Genomic DNA, 12,212 nt, shown 5'->3' on the forward strand with positions numbered 1-12,212 from the left:
GCGATTGCCCTGGTGCTCTCGATCTGTGATGCAGGACGAAAGGTTTTATTGAGCTTGGTTAGTTCTCCTACTCAGTATCAGGAGATACATCCCATAGTTATCTATATATAAGCCTACTCCTTCTCCGCCTTGTCGCCATGTTCCGCCTTCACCACGTGAACCCATCCGAAAGTGTCCTCTATCTTGCCCAGCTGGATGCCCTGCAGGAGACTTAGCAGCTTGAGGCAAATGGGACCGGCATCGGTAATACTCTTATCCAGGAATGTGATCTCTTCTTCGTTTTCTCTAGGCACAGTGACATTCTTGAGGCCCTTGTTGGCCACGGACTTCTCGGAGCTGGCCTGGATGCGTCTGGTAATGGAGCGAATGGGAACTAGGGCTGCCGCCGTGCCAGCCGCCATAACCTCGCTGAACTCGGGGATTTCAGAGTAGTTAATCGGGCGCTTCTCAACAGCCCAGCCCAAGCTGCGGCCAATCTCCTGGATGGAGTCGCTGGTGACACTGTCAATGACAGCGTTAGAGTCGGGGACCACGAGAGTGATTTTGTCGCCGTTGACCTTGGCACCAATGAAGCCCGAAGTGCTAAACTCATCAACCTCACAGTGCGTTGCGCTATCAAGGTGCAGGGTAATGCCGTAGCCCTCGGTGCGGGCCTTGTCGCTGTGGCGCAGCACCGGCGCATAATTTCCACCGACCTTGGCATTGCCAACACCAAAGGGCGCCGCGCGGTCAAAGTCCTCGAGAATCAGGCACTTCACGGGGTGCACGCCGTGGTAGACGCCAGTGGGCATGACAAACACGGCAAAAGTGTACTCGTCGGGCGGCTGCAGAGCCAACTGGGCCGCAGAGCCGTACAGCTGGGGGCGAATGTACATGGCAGCGCCGGTGGCGTGCGGCGGGACGAACTCGGCGTTGAGGGCAACGCTAGCCATGACGGCGTCGACAAACATCTGCTGAGGGACGGGAGGCATGGACACGGCGGCGGCAGACAGCTGCAGGCGGTCGGCGTTCTTTTTGGGACGGAAGACCTGGACAGTGGCATCGCCAGGGCCGCGGAAGGCCTTGAGACCCTCGTAGGCCTGCTGTCCGTAGTTCAGCGCAGGGGCCATGCCGTGGATGCGCATGAAGGGATCCTTGACGAACTTCAGCGGAGACCATGTGCCGGAGCTGACATTGTAGGTTGATTCGATGTGGCCGTTGACTATGGGCGTAGAACAATGCAGGTTAGGTCACGATTCAAAAGGGCAGGAAGTTGAGCCAAACTTACCTTCACGAACCTTGAAGCCGACGTTGGACCAGTCGATTGTATCGACGACGGGAGGAGGGAAAGACGCCATTGTGGAAAGAAAACCAAGCACTGGGAATATGCTGGTCAGAACGGAAAATCCAACACCAATGATTCACACGACACCAGGAGAACGAATTCGGTCTCAATGGGGAGCCAACGCGTTAAAAGCCTTTTGAAGAAACAGAAGCTTTTCTTTTTCGAAGCTCGAAGAGAACAGAACACCCACCAGGATTTTATACCAACCAGAATTTGGCCAATTATGACGACAGAAACGGCAGTGCTCGCTGGAACCTTGCAGAATTACGGAAGCTGAGCTGAGCTTAGTCCTTGGCCTTGATCTTGAGAGAGATAGAGAGAGCTTTGAATCCCGTGGCCGACGTCGGCATAGTGGGGTAGCTTTGATAGATGCATATCGATAGGCCGTTATGCAGCCCAAACAATCAATGCCTGGGATGCATCTATGCAGCACGGCTCTACAACTTGGATGAAGTCAACATATTTCTTTGCCTGTGTGCATCCAATATTTCACACAGCCACACATCTCCACACTCGCTGCACATCGGCGTCGGCTTCTCTGTGAGAATCCCTGTGTTGCACTTTACAAAACTACCGATCCCACCTTGTTCCCGCAGCTTTCCGCTTGGCCACCGTGCCGAATTCCACATCCCCGTCTCCCAAAATCACGTTGTTTATGTGGCGCCAGGGTGCACAATGCGGGGTGGATGTTCTGGCATAGAACAACAATATCCAACGCACAGACAAACCTGCAGCTTCACCATTTCTCAAAAACTTACAAAGTGCTGGTATAACTACCCAAAGGCCTGGTCATCAACCTCAAATATTCACCTTTACCACATCAATTGATAACTTGTCATGGGAGCAAAATCAATTCCAGGCAGTGGCCAAAATCTATCTATAATAAAACGAAGTACAAAATCTGCTGTTTAACATCATGAAGTAAATAACAAGTCATGACACACCATCGCGATATATGGAAACAGGAACAAGAGATTGAGCAAAAAAAACCAGAGAAACACAAAATCAATACAAAAAAATACATAGCCAAGCCCCTTTTTTCGCTCTTTTTTTCGGGAGCCTCATTGTCCCTGGACTTCAGTCTGGAGCTGAGACAGTTTCTGCAATGCAACAAGAACGCCTGTGGGATCCGAGTTAGTGAACCGAAGTTGTAAAAAAAGAAAATCGAATAATAATTGGTTGCTTACCATTGACGCCCTGCGATATCGTGGCAGTAGCCTCAGTGCTACGGCTGCCGAGGCACACCGTTACCACATTCTCTACAACGCCCTCATGTTGAAGACTGTTGGCCCATCGGAATACCTTCTCGTCCTCACGGCCATCACCGACGACCATCATAAAGTCGACAGGGCTGTGACTGGGACCGGTAGGTTCAACAACACGCTTCTTAAGACCACTGAACACACGCTGCGCAGCAGTGCTCTTTGTCCAGTCGATGGGCTCAACAACCATGTGTCCATCCACGGGAATAGCGTGGACTCGTTGTTGCTCACAGGCGTCATTTATATGCGCTGCGCAGTCCTGGGCTAGACGAGCAGCAGATTCATAGTCATCTGCGCTCTTGTAATGGAAAATGAGGCTGCAACGACGCTCCTCAATTTCTGCACCAGGAGTGCGCTCCAGGTAGTAGTTCATGATGGCCTTGACAGGCTCCTTCCACGACATGATCTGGTCGGTATCAGCAATAATCGTCCATGATTCACTTCCACAATCCTTCAAGAAGCAACCATTCTCGGCAATCAGACCCAGATTGGGGACTCTCTTAAAAAGACGATCGAGCTCTTCAGGGCGACGGCCGGACATGATGTACACCGTGTTGCGCTCGTCGGCTAGAAGATCAGTTAGAATGTGAAAAGTCCTTTGAGGACTCACGGGAATGATCTGAGTAACGGGACCCCAGCTAACCAGCGTGCCCTCATAATCCAATAGGAACAGCCGTCTACTAGATTTAAGGTACTTGCCAGACAGAGCACCCATCGATAGACGTGGCACTGAGATTTGGTCACGGCGATGCTGTTCCTCATGTACCCGGTCAAGACGAGACAAGAACTCTGTGAACCAATGCTCACCAGTGTGGTGCATCACTGAATTGTAGAGCTTGTTCCAGCGGTCAGCCTTTTCACTTTCGGGCATCTCCAAAGCCTGAAGGATGGCTTCAGAACATTGCCTGTAGTCCCAAGGGTTAACTGCGAGTTCAACACCGCCAAAGATCGATGACGTTCCAGTAAATTCCGACAAGATCAATGAGCCGTGTCTCTTCTCATCGAAGTATTTGCCGTCCTGACAAAACAGAAACTCATGAGACGTCAAGTTCATACCCTCTCGTTGACTGGTGATCATGAGAGCATCTGCAATGGTCAAAAGAGCCAGGTATTGCGCATAGTCGATATCTTGCTTCAAGTAGACAACAGGCTGGTAGGCCAGGTTGGCCCAAGATGAGTTGACACGAGTGACAATGTCCGAGACAGTAGCATCCAAATCGGCATTCTCACTACCAGATAGCGCAACCTGAATAAGAACAGTGTTGTCCCGCCACTGTGGGTTTTTGTTCAGAAAGAGCTCGTATGAAAGAAGCTTCTGACGAACACCACGCACATTATCCAGCTTATCGCGAGCGACAATCAAGCGCTTGCCACGGTAGCGCTCATTAAGCACCTGAATCCATGCCTTGACATTTTCCTCCTCTCGGTGAGAAGCTAGGCTGATAGGATCAATACCGATTGGCATGTGAATGACATCAACAAAGCGATCTTCAAGCTGAAGACCTTCTGGAGTCGCTTCAGCACTGATGAGACGGCTGCATGTTTGAAGGAAATGGCGACTGTACTCGTGGATCTGGAAGCCAACCATGTTGGCCCCCAGCATACCTTCCAAAAGCTGGTTGCGCACGGCCAAGCAACGGAAAACCTCGGATGAAGGGAAGGCGACGTGCAGGAAGAAGCCAATCTTGGCCTCAGGTAGTTTTGCGCGGACCATGCCAGGCACAAGCAGAAGGTGATAGTCATGTACCCAGACAACGTCGCCTCTTTTCCAGTTCTTAACAATCTTGTCCGCAAATGCTTGGTTGACGTTAACATAGTATTTCCATGAATGGTCTTCGTAAGCCTTGCTTTTAGGACTGTCAGGGATTTGGTAGTGAAAAACGGGCCACAGGATTTGTTTGCAAAAGTGCGAATAATGGCCATCAAAGTCTTTGTCACTGCACCACACAGTGAGCATGTCATGCTCGGTTGCAAGACGATCTTCAATATCCTGCTGCTGTTGCGTACCCTCAAGTACATCTGTGGGCATTCCCAGGGTACCAACCCAGGTAAAATCGTCAACACGGCCCTCACGGCGAGCAGCCTCTGCCGCATTTCTCAAGCCACCATTTCCTTGTTCAGCGTTGGAAATATGCCAGTTTGCGTGAGCAAAGACTCGATCATGGCTCTCACTACGAACCAAGGCTCGAGGCTGGGTTACACCCTGGCGGCCAAGCTGCTTCGCCTTTTCAAGTGTGCGGGCAGCCTCAGTCAGGAGAGCGCGTGGGGGGGAGTCCGCGCGGCTGACAGGTTGGTTCTTGCGACCACCCCATTTAGGAGAGGACTTGTCGTTGAGGGCAGGGAGCGAAGATCCGGCTTTCGGCGTCGAGGGACAAGGCGTAAATCCATCCTCATTGGCAAAGGGATCAAGCAGGGCGTCTTCGATGGGAGATTCGGGAGGAGTGATATCAGGTTGGTTAAATAAGCTAGGGTTGGTAGAAAGCTTCTGAGACATGGCACGACTCTGCTTGCGCTCCTTGCGATCGATGGGGCGGCCGGCATTTGGAGGGGTTCCGGGGAGGTCAAAGTGGACCGTCTTCGGAAGGAAGCTAATGGATCGAGAAGTCAGTTTCTAAAGACTTAGACGATTGGGGAACGATTTAGAGAAGCAGAAGTACGGGTAGATGTAGGAGGCGTATGGCTTATGCATGATGCAATATGTCACCATGTGGAACTGTTTTTTGATGCTGCGTCACACTATCGCTAGCGTGCGCTTGTGTAGACGACCAGCTCAAAAGCGTATAAGATGGATGGGCTCGCAGCCATGAAGAATCGCGTATGAATTATGAAGACGGCAGTAGGGTTTAAATGAGCGAGCACAACTTACAGGGAAGCAATAAAAACTGTCATGTTGAAGTGATGATGGAACCACTGAGATGGGAGAAACAAAGAGGCAGAGAGCGAGGCAGCTAAAGCCAAAGCTAAAGCTCAAGATGTCTTTTTGTAGGACGAGGGGAAAAAAAAACAGGGAAGTAAAAGAAAAAAACAAATCCTAGGATATGCCAAGAGGACTAACCGGGAGACACGGTCAAGTTCCAACAGCAGGGCAAATCTGAAATGGACGTATCAAAAAAGAAAAGAAAAAAAAGCCCGTGGTCAAATCAGGGCAGGTGGGTTGAACCAAGGGTTGACGGCTTGTCTCAATCCAAGAATGCAGGTGTTGTGATGAAGAGAATAGCAACAAGAAAACAAGGTCAAGTGGGACAAGACCAGCAGGAACACGGGAGGCTAGGGTTATCCAAGTAAAAGGGCAAGAAAAACAGACAAAATGAAAACGGTAGAAGGCGCCTGGACGGATATATAGACAGGGGAATCTAGAGGCCAGAAAAGGCAGAGCACGGCAGCAGTGGGCACAAGTCGAAAGTCAGGCAGTGGTCAATAGTTTGGGTGAGGTCTTGTGATGTGTTATTGGGCCCGTCTGCAACGGGTGAGAGGGGAAGCTGGAAACGAGGGGTAGTCAGCAAGGAGAGAAGAGGGAAATGAGGCAGGCCAATTGCAGACCAGCGGCAGCGGCAGCGGCAGCACTGGAGTATTTATCCGGGGAATAGAGAGAGTTACATACTGAGAAGCAAATGCCTGTGAGGTAGCTCTGATGCGAAAAGTCTGATTCGAATCAAGCAGCAGGATTGTGGTCGAGTTGAAGCGTGAGAAAAGGGCTGGATGTTTCGAAAGCTTAAGAGAGAAAAGAAAGGGCAGGGATCATCTTCTTTTCTCGCGCGTCGCTTGGCTTTTTCTTGCGAGTGGTGGCAAAAGCGCTTGGCCTGACTGGAGGAGGGGAGGAGCTGCTCTTGTTCTGCTGGAGAGATGTGTGCGTCGCAGCGGATAGCAACAATTGCGCATGCCGAGACGCAGAGAAGACAAAGGGCCGGAAAGGATAGGGAAAAAAAAACAAGAACAAAAAAGGCCCAGGAATAGCAAGGGGAGAAAATGAGAGAAGAAGAGAGAAGGGCGGAAAAGAGAGGAGAATATCGGAGAGATTTCTAGAATGGCAGGCCAGGTATGAAGCTAGCCAAAGAGGAAGCCGGTCAGAAAAAATTGCTTCTTTCTTTCTTCGGATGACAAAGGGAAAAGAGGCCTGGCAAAGCCAAGAAGGAAGGAGCAGGATCGCCGGCATCATAGCAACAAAAAGCGCGGGCATAAACAGAGGACAGAAGCCGCAGAAAAAAAAAGGAAGCAATAGCCCCAAACCAAGAGCGGCCGTTTCGCTGTGCAGCTGGCAAGCGCCGCATCGAGTTCCTGCCCTCGCTCTCAGCAGTTAGTTGCTCACTTTTATGTAACTAACCAACTCCAAATTGTACATACATATGTACATATGTATGTAAATATGCACACTCTACTTAGTCTCCGCATTGTTGAATCCTGTGCTGGCTGGCCCTGCATGTCATACAATAAGTGTATGCATATTATATAGTTGGCCATTTACATCCCATACCGACTGACTGACTGCATGTGTTTCTGCCATGGCTACAACCAGTCCCCGGCTGCTTATACATTTTGCACCTGCGCATACACATGTCGACGTTGCCAAGCAGAATCACCTCGAAACTTCCACACACCCAGGCGCCCTCACTTCAACTTCAACTTCAACTTCCGCATTGTCACGTGCACCACATGCCGCACGACCGCGAGTGAGACGAAAAGGCCACACGGAAGGTCACCCGCCTCGGCGAGCACTTGGCCTGGTTACTCGTCCTCAGCAAAGCCCCAGTCAAAACCAGGCCAGCAACATTACTGTATGTAGACTGTATGCCGTAGCTAGGTTATGTGTGTACATACATACACGCAGTTACAGCTGCAACCCCGGCTTCGGACATCCCTTTTCGGGAATGGCCCGTTACGCCTGTACTGCACACCTTGATATCACCACGACAAAGCTTTGACTTCACCAGACGCTCAGGCAAAGCTTTTGCTTTTACATACACGCACTCATGGTTATCTACATGCATAACCATGTAAATATATATCGACGTGCATTCTTGTTGGCTTACCGGGACCACTGCGGTGCTCCTTCTAGCCTCCTTTGGCCGTGATGCTGAGTGAAAGCATAACTATGTACATACATACATACAAGCTTGGATTTACAGGTGAAGCGCCTATTGCGTATGCTGTCTTCCTTTGCATCAGTATACGCGTTGCGGACTAATCCTGATGCGCAAATGGCACAAGAGCCGCAAAACGGCGCACTGGGCCACGGGTATGGCCGTTCTAGGACGTGAGAATAGGATGAGACATGGATGAGTGTGAGAATGAAAGGCGAATGAGAGCGAGTATAAAGGCAAAGGTGGGCTCAAGTGTCCGCAGCACCGCCGAGCTTGAAGCCTGGAGACATGCAAAATATGCCGCGAGGCCACATGATTCTAGTCTCCAGATGGCTACATAGTACTCGGCTTGCCGGAAACTAACGAACCACATGAGGTGTAAGTGCATCTACACGTGACCAGCTATAGGAAATACATGTAACAAACAGACCAAACATCTCTACGTCTCGCTCTAATTGTTATCACATTTCATCACCTCATCTTTCACCATCTCCTCTCCTGATGCCAGACTTGCATGAACTCAAAGCTTCGACAATCTCGGTGGGAAGAAATGGAGAAGACAAACATTTATGGCAAACCTAGAAAGGGGAAAGAGAATAGCAGTGTCTAGTGAGAAGCCGGTAAATGTGGGAGCCTAGCAGAAGCGAGGAGACAAAATCTAGTTCGTTGGTCTTTTTTCTCGGTAAACGGTTTTCCACGGCCGTGCAAGGCCACTGTCGTGTAGGAGGCGCCCATCCAAATCAGACGCCGGAGACTTCTTGGAACTATGGAGACAGGCCGTCATGTACAAAGTATTATCACAAGACGCAGGGGAAGTCTACATCTAGCCAGCACTCGCTCACACATGAATCCCTTCGCATACAATGCCAATGAAGAAGGGGAAAGCTCCAAGCCTCATTGGTCTTTACCATGGAGGGTACTGGTGCAATGCTACTTGTGGTCGTAACCTCAACTACGCACAAGTATGCGTGTTCTTGCAGAGAAAAAGAAATGCCTTCTGTGTAATCAGGTTTTGTGTGTACACGGGCGCATGTGAGACTATCAGACGATTAGAGCTGGCGTGTGTACACGATGGTTGTACCGGGTATCACATATGTATGTATGTATGTACATACATCATATCATGGACATCCAAGCCCAGCCGGTCAAGATGTTTCGAGCAAGTGTAGCCCTGGCTTTCTCGACATGTTTACAATTAGAGGCCATGTCCGCAAGTAGCCGCACCTTACATCATATCACCTCGCATCACATCACACCCATGCCCCCCGCTCGGACAACCTGATGCCATGCTTGATTGGGCTTTTCCTTGCCTGTGGGGCTGGACAGTCAGCCAGGCCCAGCATCCAGACTAAGGCAGTCTTCACGGCGGTTTGCTGGCCTGAGCAAGAGCCCGCGGATGCTCTGTTGTTTTCTCTGCAAGCTATGCCATGGTTGCTTCTTCTCTCGGTGACTTACCGGCCACTTCTCTCTCCACACCGCGACCAGAGGAAAAAGAAAAGAAAAAAAAAAGATCCCTTCAGACAATCAGATCAAGGACAATGGGGCCCCAGTCGGCCAATTACCCGGGGCTTCTCGCCATTACTGTAGCTGCAAGTTCGGGTGCGGAGGGAAAGGGAGGGAGAGCAGATACCGTTGGGCATTCCGCAAAGTTGCCTCTGAGCTTGGGTCGGGGTGCCCTATGCATGGCCATGGAACGGACTGGCTGCTACTGTTCCTGCTTTTCTGCTGCATCGCAGGTGCACAAGGGCTGTGTGCAGAAAGTATTCCAGGTCCAAGCGATCAAAGATGTACCAGAGGAGTGGCATGTCCGCAGCCGTCGCTACATGTAACTATGCAGTAAATAGCCAGGGTTACAGAAGAACTGATGGGTGTAGTTACAGCTAGTTGACTTCTATCTAGTTGGTTGCTTGTTAAATCGGGTCTAGAAAAAAAGAAGAAAAAAAGCGCCGATCAATGCTTTCTTCCCTATCAAAAGTCTGTGCGTCCTAGGAAAAATCAACCACAAAGACATCCAACCAGTTATTTACACGCATAACTAGCCATGTAGTGAGTGAGCTAGGCAGAAAGTAGATAGCAGAACTAAAACAATGCCCGCTGTTCAACTGAAACAATGCCCGGCTACCCAGCCAAGCTCTTTGTTCGTCGACTCTGCCAAATGCACGCTTTGATATGATGCAGGTGTAGTTGTAGCTAACTATAGTTGACTAACTACACATTCTAGAAACCTCGGGATATGTCGGGACCTAGTATCAGCAAACAACCCACAAGTAGAGTAGCCCTCCAGCTGGTTATACTCGGTCTGTTACACCCCGAATACACAACACGCTGGTTGCATTTGAGGCCCACGACGTCCCCGTCTCGGCTCGTTGGGGTGGCTGATAAGGGTCTGGGGTTATCCTCTGTTCAAGGTGCATTGGTCATTGAGGAAGAAAATTATCAACAAAACGCACGCCGTGTTTTACATCCAAGCGTCTCGATGCGATCAGCCTCTGTTTATTCCTCGTGTAATGAAGAAACGGACCGGTCCCAAGCGCCCTTCACACAGATACACGCCTTACTTGATCTTATTGTTCTTGTTAGTTAGTCTGTGTTGAAACTCTAGAGCCTTCTGTCTGGCTTCCTTCGCCTTCCCCCGGCACAACTCACCAAGCCGACGTTGGCTCTGCTTCCTCATAATTCCTGCCTCCGCCTCCGCCCAGCAGCGTACATCCAATAAAGCTGAGTAGCTATAGATAAAGACTGACCAGAGCAGACGTGAATTCCCAGGCTGTGGTGTGCATCCCCTCCGTTCTCTCCATGAGCTGGCGAGCGAATTCCCACTTGGCTTTCGCCACGGCGCCAAACAAAGAAGCTCTTCAGCCAAAGCCATGACGAGCCACTTACTCCCAGGCTCTTAGACTTGTGGGGTGGGTTGGTTTTCTCTCGTCCAAATGTAGCACCACCACCCCCCTTCCATTTTCCTCGTAGCACCCTCTTCGCCAATCCAGTCAGCATTTACTTGCACGCCGGCAATCTCTGGCCTCACGTTGGTTGGCGAGACAGCAGATCTTCCTTGCATTGGAGTTTTTATGAGGTGGCTGAGTGCATGACTGAAGTTCCTTGCCTTGTTTTAGAATTCATCACCACCAGCATGAAACCTTGACAGCTTACTTGTCCATGTAACCAGCCTAAGCTCATCTGAAAAGGGCTCTCTTCTCATGTTGACATTGGGCAGATTTCTCTGGTATTTTCAGGAGTTGGTACTATGCAACTGACTATAACAACTTTCTGATTCTTGGCATTTTCTCAAAGGTAAGATGTAAATAAGCAGCAAGCTGGACAATTACAAGTGTATAGCCATACATCGACTGGTGAATGTGGCATCTCATGGCTTTGAGACACTGACCATGACCATCTATCCAGCCCTAACACTATGGGCGACTGTCTACAATGGCGAAGTTGATGACGAAAGGAATCAAACACAAAAGCACGAATAAGTCATCTTCTGCGCACTAAACCTAACAGAAGACAGCATGGAAACTGCTATTATCACTGTTTATGTTTTACTTACATGAATAACAAGCAACTGTGAGACGGAGAGACATGAGAGTGTAGAATATGACTAGAAGGACAAAATCTTGATACATGTTGAGTATTCATCAGTCCTCAACGTCTATGGTTCGGGTGATTCTGGCTAGAATAATAAAATAAATATCTAGCTATAGTTATTCAAAGCAGTCATCCGCGTATGAGATATTTTCAGAAGCGAATGGGATATTCGGGACTGGCCGATTAGTACCCAGGTCAAGAAAAAGCTGCATATGGTAGCTGTGGGTTGACTCCTGTCCTACTTACATGGCAAAATACGGAATATACGTCGTACGGTGCTAGGTGCAAGATAATGGGCAGGGGGTCAGTTGGTTCAGTCTAGGTTGTCTATTCTTCTCCTTCTCCAGCCTCATTCCATATATCGTGATAGCTATATACAGGTACAAAGTGGGGCATCACCAGGGTTAGCACCGGAAAATCTTCACGTGACCATAACCCTGTACATGTACCTTGCAACCATGGAATGATATTCCGACAGTAGCCATAGAATTCGAATCGGAACACCACATCACTCAAAGCCGTTCTCAATCTAACAACCCGACAATCTCTAAGTTATTATCAGGATGATCACCTGTCTCAAGTTCACTTCACATGTTCTAGTGACCCGATTCAGGTCTCATTTCGTTTTCACTTAGTTATGACGTAGTAAAAACCTTATTATTTCGTTTCCGGTCTAGCTATGTCTTTGCCTTTTTATCTAGTTATATTAGCGTGAGGTCTATAGAATTCATCTTGATCCGAACTTGATGGTTTCAAGGCATTCCAATTGTCTCAGCAGAGGTAGTGAGCCCGGGTTGTCTCCCTCGGCGGAGGACGGGGATAGACCCTGTGGCTTCTTTGGCATCTATTATTTTTCATCTGTATTTTGTCATAGACGGTAGATGTTTGATATGTCCCAGCATCTCCTATTAAATATCAGAAGCGCCAGATGAGATCCATACCATTTTTTTCTTTTCAGAT

General features: G+C 49.4%; 2 protein-coding genes across 2 annotated transcripts; both read right to left on the reverse strand.

Annotated features, from left to right (window-relative positions):
- Nucleotides 1-113: 113 nt before the first annotated feature.
- BROUX77_006967 (uncharacterized protein) lies at nucleotides 114-1,337 on the reverse strand (the record flags this gene model as incomplete). The annotated part of the gene is made up of 2 exons (XM_073752010.1): nucleotides 114-1,201; nucleotides 1,268-1,337. 2 exons carry the CDS (start codon nucleotides 1,335-1,337, stop codon nucleotides 114-116), a joined length of 1,158 nt encoding a protein of 385 aa, XP_073603114.1.
- Nucleotides 1,338-2,385: 1,048 nt separating this feature from the next.
- On the reverse strand, nucleotides 2,386-5,475 carry BROUX77_006968 (uncharacterized protein; the record flags this gene model as incomplete). Its single annotated transcript, XM_073752011.1, has 3 exons — nucleotides 2,386-2,444; nucleotides 2,512-5,174; nucleotides 5,453-5,475. The coding sequence occupies 3 exons, from the start codon at nucleotides 5,473-5,475 to the stop codon at nucleotides 2,386-2,388; spliced, it is 2,745 nt and encodes a 914-aa protein (XP_073603115.1).
- Between the last annotated feature and the right edge of the window lie 6,737 nt (nucleotides 5,476-12,212).

The sequence above is a fragment of the Berkeleyomyces rouxiae genome (assembly GCF_048999995.1).
Source record: "Berkeleyomyces rouxiae strain 22BRR77 chromosome Unknown BrBRR77_ptg000009l, whole genome shotgun sequence".
Classification (NCBI taxonomy): Eukaryota; Fungi; Ascomycota; class Sordariomycetes; order Microascales; family Ceratocystidaceae; genus Berkeleyomyces; species Berkeleyomyces rouxiae.